Genomic DNA, 20,057 nt, shown 5'->3' on the forward strand with positions numbered 1-20,057 from the left:
GGGGGGCAATAAGTATCCCACACCTGCTCAGCGCCTCTCACCGTGGGCAACACCGGAGTGGAAGAGAGTCAACCCCTCTCAGGAGGACTTGTACCAGCGGCCTCACCGTGTGTGCAGGCGACCCCGACTACATCTAGTCGGAACTTCTCAACCTCACACACCAACTCGGGCTCCTTCTCTGCCAGAGAGGTGACAGTCAACAGCCAGAGCCAGTCAGAGCCAGTTTCTGTAGCCGGGGATCGTATCACCAAAGTCCCCATTTTCGGCCACCGCCCAGCCCACACTGCACCGGACCCCTATAGTCGCTCCCATAGGTGGTGAGCCCATGGGAAGGGGGACCCACGTTACCCTTTCAGGCGGTGCTCGGCCTGGCCCCATGGGTGCAGGCCCAGCCACCATGTGCTCGCCTTCTAGCCCCACCTCCAGGCCTGGCTCCAGAGGGGTGCCCGGTGACCCCGCGTCCGGGCAAAGGAAACCTATATCCATTTATTTTGTTCGTCATAGGGGTTTTTGGAGCCGTGCTGTGTCTGGTCCCTCACCTAGGATCTGTTTGCCATGGGTGACCCTGCCAGGGGCATGAAGCCCCGGACAATTTAGCTCCTAGGATCATTGGGACACACAAACCTCTCCACCACGATAAGGTGACGGCTCAAGGAAGTGTGTGTGTGTGTGTGTGTGTGTGTGTGTGGTGTATCCTTGAATTAAATAAAGCACCAAAAAAAAAAAAACTATACACCACCAACAACACTCTCTTGCCCACTTGAACAACAATCAGTTGCCTCAGATGCATACAGTCTTGTCACATATTCAAAGTGTATTTCTTTGCTGTCTGTCTGGCTTCCTGCATGCATCTTCTCAGTTGACAATGATTTCACATCTCCACAGTCACGCTGTGCTTCATTTACACAACATCCTCATTGATGTGAAGCCAAGCCACCACTTAAGAGTCACTTTACTCCCTTCGCAATACCGAAATTTTGTGTAATAATTGTATCTCACTGGCGGCACGGTAGTCAACTGGTTACCACATCTGCCTAGCAGTTCTGAGGACCAGGGTTTGAATCCCGGGCCCGCCTGTGTGGAGTTTGCATTTCTCTCTGTGCCTGCGCGGGTTTTCTCCGGGCACTCCGGTTTCCTCCCACATCCTAAAAACATGCAGGGTAGGTTAATTGAACACTCTAAATTGCCCGTAGGTGTGAATGTGAGATCGAATGGTTGTTTGTTTATATGTGCCCTGCGATTGGCTGGCGACCAGTTCAGGGTGTACCCCGCCTCTCGCCCGAAGCTAGCTGGGATAGGTTCCAGCACGCTCGCAACCTTAGTGAGGATAAGCGGAACGGAAGATAAATGAATGAATTATTCTGAAGTTAAGCACTTTATTTGAACACATAATATTCATAGCTCTAGTTTCTGTTTTCTGTTTAAAAAAATATATAAAAATGGGATGTGCGCGCAAAATGTTCAACTGTGAAGTTGGCAGCAATGGTGCAATCACATTGCCAGCCAGTGGAGGAAGGGACAGCAGCAAAGAAAACAGTGCCATGCTTTACATAGAATCTGTTGTGTTACATGTCACACTGCAGGAATGCCAGCACGACATCTACAGTCAAACACTGTGCTGGCATCACGCTCTATTTGCTTCAACACCAACAAGCAAAGTGGCATGTCTGTGTTGTGTTTACCGGTTTTTGTTTTTTTTAGAATCTTACTAAAACTGGCTACTCTCTGTTGTCTCTTTACACATCAAACATTTGTCACCTTCTATTTGGTACCTTGAGTGGTTGTTTAAAATTAATCACGAACAGGTCTGCAATTCTTTAGAAGTTGTCCTGAGTTCCTCCGTGGCCTCCTGTATGAGTCATTGCTGTACTCTTGAGGTAATCTTTGTAGGCCGGCCACTCTGAGGAAGGTTCACCACTGTTCCATGTTTTCTCCAGGCTAATGGCTCTCCCTATGGTTCGCTGGAATCCTAAAGCTTTAGAAATTGCTTTTTGTAAACCTTTCTAGACTGATAAATGTCAATTACTTTATTTGTCAACCATTCTGGAGTTTATTTGGATCATGTCATTTTGTTGCAGCTTTTTTAGATCTTTTGTCCGACTTGATTTTATCGGGACAGATTCTGTTTAAGTGATTCCTTGATTGAACAGGTCTGGAGGTAATCAGGCGTGGGTGTGATCAGTGAAAATTAACCAAAAATGTTGATTACCCACACTTAATTCATGATTTAACAAGGGGGGGTAATTACTTTTTTCAAACAGGGCCAGCTAACTTCGAATAGTTTTTTTCCAGAAGAAATAAAATTACCATTTAAAAACAGCATTTTAAATTCACTTGGGTTATATTTGTCTGATATTTACATTTGTTTGATGGTCTTAAACATTAAAGTTACATTAAATCAAACTCTGCAGATGCCAATAGTTATTTCTGTATGAGCTAGATAGACTGAATATGACAGCAAAATGAATTTATTCTTGACACCCAGGGGAAATCTCAACTACAGTATATCGGATTTTTGTTTCTCTACAACATATACAATGTTGTAAAGAAACAAATGTGGATCCCACTAAATTGGCTTGATTTATCATGTTTGGCCTTTCCATATTTTGGTAGATTTTTTTTAATGTATTGACAGTTTATAATGTTAGAGACAAAGCCATTTGTAACACAGTACCATCATTAACAGCTCTCAAGCTACTGGCCACACAGCACAAATGCAGTATTATTATATATTAGTTATAATAGGCTCTTCTTCTTCTTCTTCTTCTTATTATTATTATTATTCATAGTAGTAGTAGTATCGGTGGTAGTAGTAGTAATAATGGTATGAATAGTATAAAACCTTATAAGATAGTTCTAGGCATGGCAAAAACATTGAATTTATGCATGAGATGTGGCGGTGCGCATATTTTGGTGCAATTGGTCATTAAATTTCAATGGCCTTACTGCTTGCTCAGACCTTATCTTACAAAGGCCAGTATACACAGTGTACACAGTTTGGCTATTATTGCACAAGTGTGCTGTCAGTCCTTTCCATGAGAAGCAGGTTTTGTCAGTCTGATAGGATCATACATTAACAAATCATTTGCATACCCACTAAAAGCAGAGCCTGCAGTGAGTTTAGCAGTCAGTATTCTGAATACTGATTACCGTAATTTTGCGTGTATAATGCGCAGCCATGTATAATATGCACCCCCAAAGTTGACCTCAAAATTCTGGAAAACCCTTCAACCTATGTATAATGCATTTTTACAATGCATGATTTTGCTTCTACCCATATGATCAAAACCTATAAATAAGTATTATCTGTATTTTGTTAGATTTTTTTCAAAGAATTATTCACACATCTGCCTCACAGTTCTGAAGACCGGGGTTCAAATCCTGGTACCGCCTGTGTGAAGTTTGCATGTTCTCCCCGTGCCTGCGTGGGTTTTCCCCGGGTACTCCGGTTTCCTCCCACATCCCAAAAACATGCAGGGTAGGATAATTGAAGACTCTAAATTGCCTGTAGGTGTGAATGTGAGTGCGAATGGTTGTTTGTTTATATGTGCCCTGCAATTGGCTGGCGACCAGTTCAGGATGTACCCCGCCTCTTGCCTGAAGATAGCTGGGATAGGCTCCAGCACGCCCGCGACCCTAGTGAGGATAAGCGGAATGGAAGATAAATGAATGAATTATTCTGAACTTAAGCACTTTATTTGAACACATAATATTCATAGCTCTAGTTTTATTTAGTAAATGAGAAAACACACAGTTGTGCTTATATGTTTGATTACCCAGACAGAATTTGTAAGATGTGTACAATTCTTTAAAGAAAACATGAAGGAGCAGGCGAAACACATTTAGTTTTATTTTAATGGGATTCAAATTAAACTGTCAAGCATTTCAGAAAGGCATTATCATTTAACAAAACATAACCATAAATAAATTAATGATGGTTGTTGTTCAGTCATCTGTCATATTTTAAAAAGATATATCACGCCCGCGACCCTAGTGAGGATAAGCGGAACGGAAGATGAATGAATATATATATATATATATATATATATATATATATATATATATATATATATATATATATATCAAAAATTCTGCCTGGGTATGTAAACTTATGAGCACTATTGTACATATATGCAGTCACATGTAGCCCTATCATATTGCAATGAAAGTGTAGGTTACACCATTTTCATAACCTCTATGTGGCATACTAGAATGCAAGTGTACAACTTTTTTATAACCTCTTGGGGACGGTGGCATATTGGAATGAATGTGTAGAGCTTTTTCATAACCTCTAGATGGCGGCATACATTTATAAAATGTGAAAGTATTTTTCATTCTCCTATACGTATGTATAATGCGCACTATTGCCTTATAACAATTTTTTTGGGGAAAAATGCGCATTATACACGAGAAATTACAGTATTTCATACCAATGACCTCACCTTTAAAACATCCTGTAGTTGACAATACATATTTAGAAGTTAGAATACTGAACTTGGGAAATATAAAGATTATTTTTACTGATCTACACTATGTATGCTAACAAAATGCTTTCTGGAAGTCCTGTTTTCTTCTCATTAACATTTGTCATGCCACACCTGCCAAAACCAACTTGGAGAGTGGACGGCAGGGGTGATGGTGTTGATGTGGTCCAAAACCCTCATGGCACCTTTGTAATGTTCTCCTATGCTTAACCTGAGATGCCTCTTGTAAAACTGTGTCTATTTTATTGCTTAAAGAGTCCATCTTCTCATCTTCTTAGCATGCATATGCAGAAATGCACCTGTGAGCGAAGACAAAAATGTGCACAGTTCAAGTTGTGAGGGTGATTGCAACAAAGCGGAATTCTAATTCACATTAGCTAAAACTCTCATCTGCAGCATGTTTAACAGTTTCAGAGTAACAGAATTTCTCATCATCGAAGACCAGACCAGTGTGTACTAAAAATAAACCAGACCCAAGGTTTATTGAATAAATAGGTGAATATTTTAACTTACATACAGGATTTAGTCAACTACTAGTGCGGGAATACTTAGTATACTCAACGTGACTAGAGATATTCTTTAGTACAAAAACTGACACTTTTTAAAGTTTAATAAAGATGTTTGTAGTCTGTAATAGTGTGTAAGGGCCAGACAAAGCCAGGTGAAAATGGTCCATGCAAAAATGAAATCTGTAGTATTGCCTTTTGTAATGGTATTCTGAGCAAAATTCAAATATTTGTCTTGTGGTCTATGGCATGGCCTCTGGCTCTGGAAAGTGGAGCCTTGGTTTATTTGCTTTTGCAGGCCTCTGTGTATGTTCAGTTATAGTTATCCTGTTGGTTATGTTTTATTATGAATGAATGTTGTGAATATGAGATAATTGTAATCCCAGGATTGTCTAGGAATTATTCTATAATAATTAATTGTTGCGGAAATTAAACATAGCATGTCCATGTCGTTTGAGGCAGAAGTTGCGATTTTCTGATTATTATTATAGTTTTTGCAGATCACTTGTGCCAAAATATTAGATATCATCAGATGCATGTGCAGGTTTACCTCATGTAGCCTCAAACGTACCTCTCTAGCTTTCAGTGGATGCTTGGCTGTGCTTTTTAGGGCCAGCTCTCCTGCCTGAAGTGGCCAGAACATTTGCCTTGTTTACAGTCATCAACTCACCTGCTGTACTTGTTTCGAGATGACAACTCTTGGGAGTACTTGACAAAGAGGGTTTACGCGTTTGTGTGTTTATATTTGTTTTAATAGCTTGTGCAGGTGTTGTAGCTTCATTGGCACAGACACACATTTTACAAACTGTAGGTGTACAAAGAGCCAAGTTTGAATGCTCTGTTTATGAGTGAGGTTGTACACATTACTAAAGTGTTAATATACTGTACTGTATGTATACATTCATATAACAATTTTATAACATTCCAGTTCTCCCTGCACACATTTTCTTTTTTTATTATTAAATGTATAAATATTTAAGACAGAATAAAAAAGTAATGTTTATTCTCCAATCAAATATACCTTGTTATTTCTGCTTAAACTTAAATGGAAAAGTATGCTGCATTTGTGTGAACTTGGGATCTCCATCACATTTAATCCATTTTCACTGAGTAGTGGGCCTCTCCTGGCAAGTAATTCTGTAATCACTTTGTTCCAATGGAGTTCAATACTCGTGCCAAGTAATCCTTTCGGGATTGTTTTGTAATTTCACTCTGATAGCTTCATACAATAGTTGGAAGATTGTTGCAGTTACATTCACTAGTTTTTTTCAACATTATGATGAGGGCAACAATTACGCTCAATTATTATGTAATTAAAAGAACATTTAGGTGAGGCGCTGTGTAATTGCATGTTGAAACATTTGGTTTTAATTGAATTTCTCAGGTGGAAGGTGTTGGATTACTAAATCTAATCTTTTCCAACTGTGCTAAGTAGGTGTTGGCTCATCATCCTACATCGTGCAGAAGAATGATTGCTGTCAACATATGTGTGTTGTGACTCTTTCCTAAGCAATAGGTTTGGATTCGTGCCCCGAACCGCAGCCCCCCACTAACGGCCACAAAGTGGGAGACCGCTACACCGTAGGCGACATGGTGTCCTTCCAATGCGATCAAGGCTTCTCGCTACAGGTCGGTGAAAACATTCTGTGCCGGTAAAGCAGTTCTATTGAGTATACTATGATAAGCGAATCGTATCCAACTGCCTTGAGTGACAATTTCAGAAAATAGCCGAAAGCTCTTTTAAGGCAGCATTACGAAGTACTTTTTTCCGTGTGTGTTCGTGTGTGTGTGTGTGTGTGTGTGTGTGGGTGCATGTGTGTGTTTGTGTGTGTCCAAGAGAGAGAGACTGAGAGAGATTTAAAAAGAGTGGAGTGGTATATTATGCAAATGTGTGTGTTTGGAAAACTGGTCTCGTATTCCAGCGTGGATCTCTAATTCCAAGTAGGCCTACTGTTTATGTACGTTGTTTGTGTGCTTGTCTGTCTGCAGGTTTGTGTGTAAAGAAGCAGCTTTAAATTCAAATCCTCTCAAGTAGATGCTGGAACAGTAGACCTTTTAGCTGTATAACCTTCTTAGGCCACTGGCAATGGATTGTGTTAACAGTGGCCTTGCTAATCCTGCACCATTTTTCCCCCACTCCTTAATTGTTTTGAATTTGATGTTTGTGTGCGTGTGTGTGTGTGCTTGCTTGCACTGCACACGTCTACTGCAGACATTTAGATGGACTAAAATGAGTACAAATATCATATATATATATATATATATATATATATATATATATATATAAGGCTTTATACGATCAGGATTTCTGGGGCCGATCAGCGAGTTTAAAAAAAACGATAACCGATTGCCGAACCGATCCCAAAATGGAGCAATGTGTCTATTTAAATGACTTGTTCAATTAGATTGCTTAATTGCTCAAAAAATTATATTTACAATAAATAATGTATCCTTGTTCATCTATTTATGCCAGTGAGGCATAGTGACAGACAGAACAAATGAATGGTCTTCTATTCGATGGCAGGAAGTAAATACAGTAATGAGTGTATCCAATTTTTGTGACATTTTGTTTGTTGGTATACCGTGAGATTTTTCAATTGGAAAATATGTGCCTTGGCTCCATAAAGGTTGGAAATCACTGGTCTAGTCAGATCGTGTATTCTAATCAGTCAGGTCAAACCAACATTACATGACAGAAATAATGGGTGCTAACTTTCTGAAATTAAATTACTGCATTGTACTTAAATTACGCCGAGTGGTTAGTGTCTACCTCACAGTTCTGAGGACTGGGGTTCAATCCCCGCTCCCGCCTGTGTGGAGTTTGCATGTTCTCCGGGCACTCCAGTTTTCCTCCCACATCCCAAAAAACATGCATGGTAGATTAATTGAAGACTTTAAATTGCCCGTAGGTGAGAATGTGAGTGCAAATGGTTGTTTGTTTAAGTGTGCCCTGGGATTGGCTGGCAACCAGTTCAGGGTGTACCCCGCCTCCTGCCCGATGATGGCTGGGATAGGCTCCAGCACTCCCGCGACCCTAGTGAGGATAAGTGGCTCAGAAAATGGATGGATGGATAATTACATTACTTCACACACACCAAAGCTTTAGCACATGATTCGACAGAACGCCTGCATGTTCGCTTCCAACCATTAGTGCTAGCAATAGCTTGCTAGGCTACATAACGTTTTGTTGCCTGCTTGTGAGTGGTATTGTATTAAAAGTACGTGAACATCCCTCAAGCAAGCTTTAAACAAACGTCCTCTCCCGACCACCAACACACGTTTCCCCCCATTTTGTTCTTATAAACACACGGCGCGATCCATTGTTGTTGTCGTCGCCATGGTAACAAGTGTATCCGGTCCTGTTGGAGTTGACAAGATGAAGGCCAGTGATAGTAAAAGAGGGGATGCGCTGGTATCGGAATACAAGATTTTATTGCAGTAGTCTGACAATCGTGAAATACCAAATTTGTCTGATCCAGGCATTACGTGTTGTCTGTCCCACACCGCCAACATGTTTTTTTTTTTTAAACTTTATTGGTGGTCAGATATTTACAGTACTCCGTCAAAAGACATGCTGAAAATACACTAGCTTTTGGATTTAAATATACTGTGCACGATGGCAATGCGGAGTAAATGTCTTTTGCAGAGTCATTGATCGGATCGGCTAATTATGACATTAAAGCCGATCAGCCGATCAGCATAAAATGCTAATTATTGGCCGATACCGATCAGGCCGATCAGATCAGTGTAAAGTCAAATATATATAAATATACCGTATTTTCACGACCATAGGGCGCACCGTATTAAAAGGCGCAGTCTCAGTTACAGGGTCTATTTCTGTGTTTAACATACATAAAGCGTACCGTATTATTGGGCGCAGGCATGGTAAAACATATGCTATCTTAAAACATACGGTAGCATGCATGCACGCTAAAACTTTTTTTTAAAAAGGCAGCGGGAGCAAAACTGAGTTCAGTTGTACTTTATTGAAGTATTTAACAATGTACTCACGTTATTTTTTTTCATCAATCCTCATCCACAAATCCATCAAAGTCTTCATGTTCTGTATCCGAAATGAACAGCTGGGCACGTTCTCCATCAAACACGCCAGGTTCCCTCTCGTCATTGTCAGAGTCAGTCTCATTGCCGTGCGGCTCCTCAGAAATGATGCCGGCTTTTATGAAAGCTCGAACAACAGTGAAAGCAGACACGTTAGCCCAAGCATCCACAATCCATTCACAAATTGTGGCGTAAGTCGCCCGGCGCTGCCTCCTAGTTTTAGTAAAGCTGTGTTCGCCATCTGTCATCCATCGCTCCCACACCGCTCGCAACTTCACTTTGAACGCCCTGTTTACACCGATGTCCAGCGGTTTGAGTTCATTAATCCATTGCTCGAGTTGGTCTTCCAACTCGGACCACCTCGCCTTGTTTCCGCGGTAACTCAGCTTCATCTTCTTGACTTGGCGAAGCTTGTTTTCCTGTTTCCTCCACTTGCGAACCATGGATTCGTTGCTCGATTCCCATGTTCCTCCGCGTAACTGATTGCTTGCAGTTTAAACTGTGCTTCGTAAGCGTGTCTCTTTGTAGGTGCCGCTTTCGCCTGCGGTCATGCCAGCCTCCACTCGTAAAGTAGCAGTCAAGCCAGCCCTCCCTAATTTTGTTCATACTAGGCATTACGGAAATAGGTCGCCAACTTGCGGCGAAAGCCACCTTCAAAATAAAAGATTCCTAATAATACGGACATCAGGGCTCTTCCATTAAGGAATGCAACCAGCAAGGTTAATTAGAATTTTGAGATACATTAAAAAATGTAGTTTATTTGATATCTTAGGAAAAATAAATGGTAAATGGACTGCACTTATATAGCACTTTTTCTACATCATCACAGTGCCCAAAACGCTTTACAAAGCCTCACATTCACACACACATTCATAAACCAATGGGCGACTGCTGCCATGCGAGGCACTGCCAGGCCCACTGAGAGCAAATTAGGGTTCAGTGTCTTGCCCAAGGACACTTCGACATGCGGACATTCGTAGCAGGGATTCAAACCTGTTCTACCTACTGAGCCAAAGCCACCCCAACATAATCCCATTGGTATCGCAAGACAAATCCAGATCTGTGTGACAGACCACCAAGGACTCCACTAAAAGAGGTTTGATGAAGATCTGATATGATATTTCAAAATAAAAGTCTCCGAAAACAAATAAATTACATTTTTTAATGCATCTCAAGATTCAAATTAACCTTGCTGGTTGCATTCCTTCGGAGGTCCGTATTATTGGGAAGCTTTTATTTTGAAGGTGGCATTCGGCGCGAGTTGACCGTAATGTCTTGTTTGAACAAAATTAGGGGCGGCTGGCTTGATTGCTACTTTACGAGTGGAGGCTGGCTTGACCGCAGTCATTTTCGGGGGTCCTTAGCCAAACCGATGTTGTTTTGCACAATGCACATACCGGCGCTATATACCTACTGGGGACGTGCCTTTAGCGTCCTCCTTCACGCGCACCCTTCCCCCTTTAACGGCCGCATGCTGTCCTCAGCCATGTCCGCTTTTCCTCTGTATAAGCAGCGTGTCGGCAGGAAATGCTCCCAGTCAGTCAAGCGGCGCGCTCATCACACAACATTTATAGATTTTGGAACTCGGTGCACACATAAGGCGCGCCGTCCATTTTTGAGAAAATTTAAGACTTTTAAGTGCGCCTTATGGTCGTGAAAATACGGTAACTATATATTGTATTTGGTGCAGAACTGCCTTATGTGTATGTGTTATTTGTATGTGTTATATAATAACTTATGTGTATCTGCCTTATTTTTTGCTGCACATACTTACTGGTTAGAACCATATAAAACAAAAACAGTACCTTGTAATAATAAAATAAACGACAAATACAGTACTGTATTTGGGGCGGGGGGGGGGGGGAGGGTCTCTGATGCTGTATTTTCTATTCATGGCAGAATAGAAAACAAACACACCCAATCCCTGACATGAAAACAATTGTATAACCACTGTTCTGTGATTTACAATTCTTTCAGAATATTTTTTTTTTAAATCTAACGAAAAAAAAGCCAGATCTGAAGGATGGTGGAGTCGTTTTGATTTCAGATATATTTAAGGCATTAGCCATAATGCAATGGCAAGCTTTGCATGTTGCATGTACAGGTGTAAAAAAACAACTCTGTTGTCCGCTTCCTCTCGGCCGGGTCGGCATTGGAAATTTTAATGTTTTCTTAATTGCCTTATCTGGATGAATAAAGGTTAAATCACTAAATAGATAAAAGCCTGCACAGATGCTGGTCGCAATTTAGTGGTTCGACAGGGTTTTGAGGATAGCAGCAACAAGGAAGATAACTGAGTCTGTGCAATCAATGAAACTTTATTTTCCCTTTCAGGGGTGAGGATTCAGGATTAATTTAAGATAAAGTTATAGTAGACTCACCTGTTATTGTTTTGTTTTGTTTTTATTCACAAAGCCTACCATAATCGTTTCAGTGTCATTTTAGGCTTGTCTGTTTTTGAAGCAAATTACTTTCTTTGAATTATCAGATGTTGTAATAAAATAACAAAGAACTTTTCTCCAAATTACCTTTCTAATTTCTTAAATTGTATAATTTAGAATACTCTAAATAACAATTATTCGCTTTACCTGGAAACCAGAAAGAAAAGAAAAAAGTTTACTAAACTCACAATAGACATCTGCTTTTGCATTTGAACTCTTCATTTCTTGGTATTTGGAAATTATATATTGCACTTTTGTGTTTTCCCAAACAGGGTAATGCATATATTACATGCATGCCTGGTCCTGTCAGAAGGTGGAATTACCCTGTACCATTATGTTTAGGTAATGTATTTCATTCATTTGATATTCGAGACAACAAAAAAACAGCATCAAACAACATTTTTACTGTTGCTTGTCCCTATTGTATATTTGTCCATCACAATAGAAGTACAGCCTCCCAGAGGACATGTAATTGTGTTTGGGAAAGCAATAACGTCAACATGCACTCAGGCTAGGTGAAGATGTTTGGCTATGAGGGCCTACAGGTTGAAGATTATGAATTATCTGCTTTCCCATCAGTTGAAATTCAATAAGGATTCTGCACCATCTGAATGTATTGATTTCTGATACCCTTGATGAGGATCCATATTCTGCCCACATACTTCCTCGGATGATGGCTTCCACATTGATAGATTCTAGAGATTAATAACACTTCACTAACTCTTCTGACGCCTCGCCATTATAATCCCCTCCAATTACAAATGTTCACAAACACCCACATGAATACACAGCAACACACACACACAGTTTTCCTTATGTAAATGTTCTGTGCATGCGGTGTTCACAGTTCACGAAAGACATAAATCATTAGCATTAGTTGACAGAAGGACCCTTCTTGGGCTTGTGCGTAGACATGTTAGCTCAACTCCTCGCTCATACTGAACCCAACACTACACATGGTTGCTGATAAACTCACACAAGAGTGGCTGCATGCCTCTTCAAAGTCCATGTCATCATATAAGTATTCTTGTTTGCACTTCATTTTAAAACAAAGAGGTCAAGCAGGCGTCCACCACCTCTTAGTCAAATCCCACGATAGTCTTCTCTTATGTATTTCTGCTCTTGGCTGAGTCCCTAAAGAGCTGACATTATACTCCCTACATTTCTAGCAATTTACCACATAAAATAGCCTTTTCTGGTATTGGGAAAGAAAAAGAGATGTAATTTACTTCCACGTTTACATTCATTCCTCCCGGGGCAGCAATCACTCCTCACCTGGGTGTTTATGTAAGAGCTTGGCTGTCCCTGATGAGAAGGTGGTCAGTGAATAAGTGACAACAACTAAATAAAAATAAACACAAAAGATGTGTGCATGGGGTGGATGACGTAAACACTGCTTCGCAAGCTGTGGTGCTGTCATGTAAATTGTTTCCCTTGTTTCCAAGCCACCACCAAACAGGCAATGTTGTTGTGACTCTTTGGGGCATATTCCACATGGGTTGCATGGCAGGGATGTATACCCCCACCACTGAACCGTCCTGCAGAGAAGTGACATGTTCCCTCTCTCCTTGGTTGCTCTCCCTCAGCTAAGTGTGGCGGCTCCATGACAGATTTCAGCGGCGTCATCCTCAGCCCAGGCTTTCCAGGAAATTACCAGAGCAGCCTGGACTGCAGCTGGAGAGTTCGGCTTCCTATTGGCTTTGGTCTGTTACACTGACCACGCTTCGCCCATCCGCTGCTACTCTCCTCTCTCTATAATGCCTCTTCCTTATTGTGTCCCATCTCTTAATTTTATTAGAAAATAAGCTGCTACCTTTATGTAGGCTTTTATAATCAAGTTATCAGTCTCTTTTTTTAACTCATGGAACTGTTGCTTTCACATAGAGTCACTGTATGTCCTAAGGGTTACTTTTCAAAATCCTAAAATTGGGCTATTTACCTCAGAGATGCAATTGCCCATTCAATGTATAACCTCAGCCCTCCTTTCTTAATTTAAGATAGTGGCAGCAATTTGAGCATCCAATGGGGTAACAAGATGTAGTCACTATTTGTTATCAATACTTTTCATTGCGCAGACATTTGTAAACCCCTAGACAGATGTAAATTGTTGCTAGAAGCATTGATTTTGTGATTATTGCCTCACAGAAGCAATTTGTAACTTGGATTCTATTTTTGTTATTTCCCCCATTAAGTCTCACTTTCTGCTTTTTCAGGGATCCATCTGCAGTTTTTGAACTTCTCCACAGAGCCAGTTCATGACTATCTTGAAGTGCGCAGCGGGAGCTTGGAGACTGGAACCGTGATTGATCGGTTCAGCGGCTCACTGGTACCCAACGCTCTTTTCAGCACCACCCATGAGACTACGCTCTTCTTCCACAGCGACTACTCCCAAAACAAGCCTGGCTTCAACATTGTCTATCAAGGTAAGGTCAACAAATTAAAAGGTGAAGATGATTTCATTGCCGTAAATACAATGATAAAACAGCATGGAAGGGTACATTGTGCAGTTGGCTGAGAGCCTGTTATATAATAATGGTAATAGTTGTAACAATGAAATTAAAACCCCTTTTATTTTCATTAACACATTGTTTTTGGCACAAAATTTTACACCTGCATTTAACCCATAGCACGCTTGGAGTAGTGGAAAGCTCCTTGCTCTATGCTGGTCAGCAATCAAACTATTAGGCCATTCAGTTATAGGTCTCATTCTTAATCACATATTCAGTAACAACAGCATGTATAATTACAAAATGTTTCATATGTTTACAATGTTTCTATTGCATGACTCATGTTTAGAAAAAAAAAGTAACAAAAAATTGTATGCAGCCTTGTCATTTCAGTCTGTCTGAAATTATGTTGGGTGCGACTATGTCCCCGAATGAAGTTTAAATTCATATACAATTTGGGATTATTATGGATTGTTTATGATATCTCTCACAGTGCAGTCTGTTTGTTCTTATCCTTGACCATTTGATATTGACAGTAGTGCAAGATAGATAGTTGCGGATTGTTTTTAGGTACTCTTTTTCTGTCTGTGACGATACTGTGACAAAATCATTGACAGCGTATGAGCTCCAAAGGTGCCCGGATCCACACCCATTCCATAATGGTAGAGTGATCGGCCAAGACTACAGTGTGGGGATGACCATTACCTTTGAGTGCCTCCCGGGTTATACTTTGCTTGGGGAGCCTTCACTCACTTGTCTGCACGGAGTCAGCAGAAACTGGAATCACCCCATACCTCGCTGTGAAGGTGATTGTCAAGCATCTTCAATAAACTCCCTTTTTGTTGTCATTACCAACTGCAACCACAGATTGCTTCCAGTCTTCATTTTGTTTTGTGCACACTTAGGCGTCTCACACACTTTTACCACCCACATAGCACATGTTTATTGCACTATAAACTGATAACACCCTATTATAATGATATATGAGCCATTTGCAACTCTTTATTGCAAGGCCAATCAAGCCGACTCTCTTAAATTTCAAGGTGAATCCTCGTATGTTGGCCAGGGTTGATATATTATGACACCCCCTAATCTTCTTAGGTGATCCCATGAAATACACAAGTACCTTTAAGGTTTACAACATAGTTTGGTGCTTTAAGGGAGCTGGGGGTAAACAGTTTTCCCCTTGCTCTGTATGGCGCCACATTAGGTACTTTTAAGGTTTACAACATAGTTTGGTGCTTTAAGGGGGCTGGGGGTAAACAGTTTTCCCCTTGCTCTGTATGGCGCCACATTAGCCCCTTGGACAGGAGCCATTAAAGCTGTCTGGCTTTATACCAGCTCACTGTCCTATGTGCAAGGTACCAATGCAGGATGGGGGAGCTGAAATCAACCCACAAATTTAAACAGTTGGAACATCACCAGTGTGTGAGTGTTTAGTTTAACACCGACACTCAATGCCCACACCCTTTTGTGTTGAAACCATTTGTAGCTGTTGCTCTGACATCTCCAATCATCAAATTTCCTCAGTGCGCCGAGCTGCATAGGCTGTATGAATGCAGACTCAGAAATGTAACTCTTCTGTGAGTTCTGTCTAGAAGTGACAGGCAAATTCCAGCTCTACTTTTACGCCTTTGATACACCAATTTACCAAGAAACCATTGTGAAAGCAGCTACTTTTTCTGTTGAGATTACAATGTGTATGTTTTGTCTGTAATAGAGAAGCAACATTGTCCCCAGGGCAGTGTTTTGGCTTTTAGTACCAGTTAAATGTAAAAGTTTTACACATTCTCTCTGTATGACTATGACAGAACATTTTAATGTCAGAACCACTTTGTGTCATCATATTCACAGCCACTAGTAGCAGCCATCGCCTGCAGTTGTTTTGTGACAAGTGACTTTCTATACTCAATTCCTCCTTGATAGCCCAACAACCTGCTGCTATGCTTAGTTTTCAACATTATTAGCAGTTTGACTGTAAAACTAAAATGCATTTTTTTTCAATGTACTTCCAGCTCTCTGTGGTGGGAATGTAACATCAATGAATGGCAAAATTTACTCTCCTGGACACCCAGCTGAATACCCCCACTTCCAGGACTGCATGTGGACTGTCAGAGTACCTCCTGGTTATGGCATCTACATCAATTTTTCCATTATCAATACTGAGCCTATCTATGACTACATCACTGTGTGGTAAGTTCTCTCCCTCTCTCGCTTTCTCCTTATCTTTCTCTGTCTCTTCCACTTTCCTCTCTCACTCAAATGTCAAAAAGAGGACTTTTTTCTGTTCTATGGCTAGAAATAGAGCTGCAAATTCTGCTAGAATGTGAAACAATCACTGATTAGCACTGATTAAAACTGTGACAAGAAACACATTCCAAATGATATGACGTTTGACCTAACCTTTAATTGGTGAATTAATGGGGATCTTGGTCGGGAATAGAAACTGCTGAAAACTCATCGCTGAATCTTGGAAAAAGTTGATAATTTCTTTGAGTAGAGCTGACCTTTGACCTACGTTGCACACATGGTTGGTTAAACGTTTATCCAAATTTATACATGAAATGGCGTTTTGACATTTTCATCACAGTTCTGAACACCCGGGTTCAAATCACAGACCTCACCCTCATCCCAAAAACATGCGTGGTAGGTTAATCGAAGACTCTAAATTGGCCGTAGGTGTGAATGTGAGTGTGAATGGTTGTTTGTTTATATGTGCCCTGCGATTAGCTGGCGACCAGTTCAGGGTGTACCCCACCTCTTGCCCAAAGATAGCTGGGATAGGCTCTGGCACACCCGTGACCCTAGTGAGGAAAGCGGTATGGAAAATATGTGTATGTACAGTATGTATGTACGTTTAAATTTGTATTTACATTGTATTTTCTCACAGGTTCCATTTTAAACTTAGGATATCAGATACATTTCTTCCTCAGTGAACTAAACGCTTGGTGGATGTTTAATATGAGCATGACGGTAACTAAATGAAAGATGTGCGACAGCATGAAAACAGGCTGTCTTACTAGTTTTACTCCTATTATCATGAACTGTGTCTGATCTTGGGAGACACAGTACAACAATAAATGTGTACCATCTCTCCAGTAGCTGTCACTCCATCTCCCTTGACCTCCCTGTAGCTTCCCTGTGGTCCAGTAAGTCTCAGACAACCATGAAGCTGCCTGCATGTTAGACGGACAACAAATATGCCTCCAATCATCTATAGGTTATACAATGCATTGTATGTAAGAAGGGAATCGCTGGAAAGTGTTTTTTTTCAAATAAATACATAAAACACCCACACAAACAAAATGTCCCCTGATGGCCACATTTCATTTCATTTCACTTCCCTGACAGTTGTCTCCCATTTTGCTGATCACTCTGAAATGAAACTGCAGTAAGACTGTTTTTTAACATGAGGTATTAACAGAACACACACATGCTGAAATGCATATAATGTCCATCAATCAGGTGAACAGGCCAGCAATGGGAAAGTAATGTAATGAAATGCTGCCGTCTTGCAAAGAAATTGTCTTTATATATCATGCAAAGTAGATGCATGGCACTTTTGTACTGAGAGAAAAATGTCCACCCCCATGGTCTGAGAATTTTACAGGCATTTCTTCTCAGCTATAGAAGTGTATTTCATTAGCAGAGGTACAGAACATTTCATAAAAAGCTCAGTGATATTGTTACCTGACAGTCGCCCACATACTATATTTCATTTGGTCTGTAAAATGTGTTAGTTTTATGTTGCATTAGTAATAGATGTGTGTTGATAGTTTTCGATGATAGTTTAAAAGATGCAATGTACATAGTGGGAGCAGTATCTCAAGCCATTAGGGTTTGAGACCTTCTGAGGACCAAAACATGGTTATTGGCACTGACTCCCAAAATTGTGCAGCTTCACTTCTTCTTTGCTGTGCCTTGAATCCATCCATCCATCCATTCTCTGAGCCGCTTATCCTCACAAGGGTTGCGGGAGTGCTGGAGCCTATCCCAGCTAGCATCAGGCAGGAGGCGGGGTACACGCTGAACTGGTTGTCAGCCAATCGCAGGGCACATAAAGGCGCCATTGCATGATATATAAACCATTCGCACTCACATTAACACCTACGGGTAATTTAGAGTCTTCAATTGCCCTACCATGCATGTTTTTTGGGATGTGGGAGGAAACCGGAGTGCCCGGAGAAAACCCACACTGGCACAGGCAGAACATACAAACTCCACACAGGCGGGGCCGGGAATTGAACCCCGGTCCTCAGAACTGTGAGGCAGACACTCTAAGCAGTCGTGCACCGTGCCGCCTGCCTTGAATCCATTGGAGAAACGTATGCTGCCATCCAAGCAACGTCTTTTTCATGGACGCCCCTGCTTATTTCAGCAAGACGATGCCAAACCACATTCTGCACGTGTTACAACAGCGTGGCTACGTAGTAAAAGAGTGCGGGTACTAGACTGGCCTACCTGCAGTCCAGACCTGTCTCCCATTGAAAATGTGAGGCGCATTGTGAAGCGTAAAATACGACAACGGAGACCCCGGACTGTTGAACAGCTGGAGGTGTACATCAAGCAAGAATGGGAAAGAATTCCACCTACAAAGCTTCAACAATTAGTGTCGTCAGTTCCCAAACGTTTATTGAATGTTGTTAAAAGAAAAGGTGATGTAACACAGTGGTAAACATGACCCTGTCCCAGCTTTTTTGGAACATGTTGCAGCCATAAAATTCTAAGTTAATTATTTGCTTGCTAAAATCAATAAAGTTGATCAGATTGGACATTAAATATCTTTGTAGTGTATTCAATTAAATAATAAGTTGAACATGATTTGCAAATCATTATAATCTGTTTTTATTTATGTTTAACACAACATCCTAACTTCATTGGAATAGGGGTTGTACATGCAATTAGAGATGATTAGAGATGAAAAGTTCATATCCTTTTTAATTGGAACCAAAATTAACATATTGAGAAATATTATTATCAATATTGCCCCCTCCTTGAACCATCACCTTATCGTGGTGGAGGGGTTTGTGTGTCCCAATGATCCGAGGAGCTAAGTTGTATGGGGCTTGCAGGGTCACCCATGACAAACAGGTCCTAGGTGAGGGACCAGACAAAGCACGGCACGTCACTTCTCTGGCAGGGAAGGAGCCCGAACTGGTGTGCGAGGGGGAGAAGTTCCGACTAAATATAGTCTGGCTCCCTCCGCCTTCAGGTGGGGGGACGGGTCCTGACTGTTGTTTGTGCCTTTGCACCAAACAGAAGTTCAGCGTACCCACCCTTTTTGGAGTCCTTGGAGGGGTGCTGGAGAGCGCTCCCGCTGGGGACTCCATCGTTCTGCTGGGGGACTTCAATGCTCACGTGGGTAATGACAGTGATACCTGTAAGGGAATCATTGGAAGGAACGGCCCCACGATGAGAACCCAAGTGGTGTTCTGTTATTGGACTTCTGTGCTCATCACGGACTGTCCATAACAAACACCATGTTCAAGCATTAGGTTGTCCATATGTGCACTTGGCACCAGGACACCCTAGGCCGCTTTTCGATGATCAACTTTGTGGTCCTGTCATCGGACTTGCGGCCTCATGTCTTGGACACTTGGGTAAAGAGAGAGGGGGAGCTGTCAACTGATCACCACCTGGTGGTGAGTTGGCTCCGATGGTGGGGGAAGATGCCAGCTCGACCTGTCAGGCCCAAACGTATTGTGAGGGTCTGCTCGGGACGTCTGGCAGAATCCCGTCTCATAAGAAGTTTCAACTCCAACCTCCAGGAGAAATTCACCCACGTTCCGAGGGAGGCGCGGGACATTGAGTCAGAGAGAACCATGTTCCACTCCTCCATTGCTGAGACGGCCGACCAGACCTGTGGTCGTAAAGTGATCGGTGCCTGTCGTGGCGGCAACCCCTGAACCCATTGGTGGACACCAGCGGTGAGGGATGCCGTCAACCTGAAGAAGGAGTCCTATCGGGCCTTTTTGGCCTGTGGGACTCCTGAGGCAGCTGATAGGTACCGGCTGGCCAAGTGGAATGCAGCTTCAGTGGTCGCTGAGGCAAAAATTTGAGCGTGGGAGGAGTTCGGTGAGGCCGTGGAGAAAGACTTCCTGACGGCTTCGAGGAAATTCT

The 20,057-nt window shown here is 41.6% G+C and overlaps 1 protein-coding gene across 4 annotated transcripts in view; it reads left to right on the plus strand.

The window, feature by feature from the left end:
• The window catches only part of LOC133479563 (CUB and sushi domain-containing protein 3-like), a 283,130-nt gene that overhangs the window by 167,361 nt on the left and 95,712 nt on the right, over positions 1 to 20,057 (plus strand). For all 4 annotated transcript variants that reach the window (XM_061776717.1, XM_061776718.1, XM_061776719.1 and 1 more), the window contains exons 38-43: positions 6,501 to 6,619; positions 11,763 to 11,832; positions 13,077 to 13,193; positions 13,704 to 13,913; positions 14,555 to 14,743; positions 15,953 to 16,130. In XM_061776717.1, the coding sequence (XP_061632701.1) occupies positions 6,501 to 6,619; positions 11,763 to 11,832; positions 13,077 to 13,193; positions 13,704 to 13,913; positions 14,555 to 14,743; positions 15,953 to 16,130 (883 nt within the window). The remainder of the gene's footprint in view (positions 1 to 6,500; positions 6,620 to 11,762; positions 11,833 to 13,076; positions 13,194 to 13,703; positions 13,914 to 14,554; positions 14,744 to 15,952; positions 16,131 to 20,057) is intronic.

The sequence above is a fragment of the Phyllopteryx taeniolatus genome, chromosome 6 (assembly GCF_024500385.1).
Source record: "Phyllopteryx taeniolatus isolate TA_2022b chromosome 6, UOR_Ptae_1.2, whole genome shotgun sequence".
NCBI classification, from domain to species: domain Eukaryota; kingdom Metazoa; phylum Chordata; class Actinopteri; order Syngnathiformes; family Syngnathidae; genus Phyllopteryx; species Phyllopteryx taeniolatus.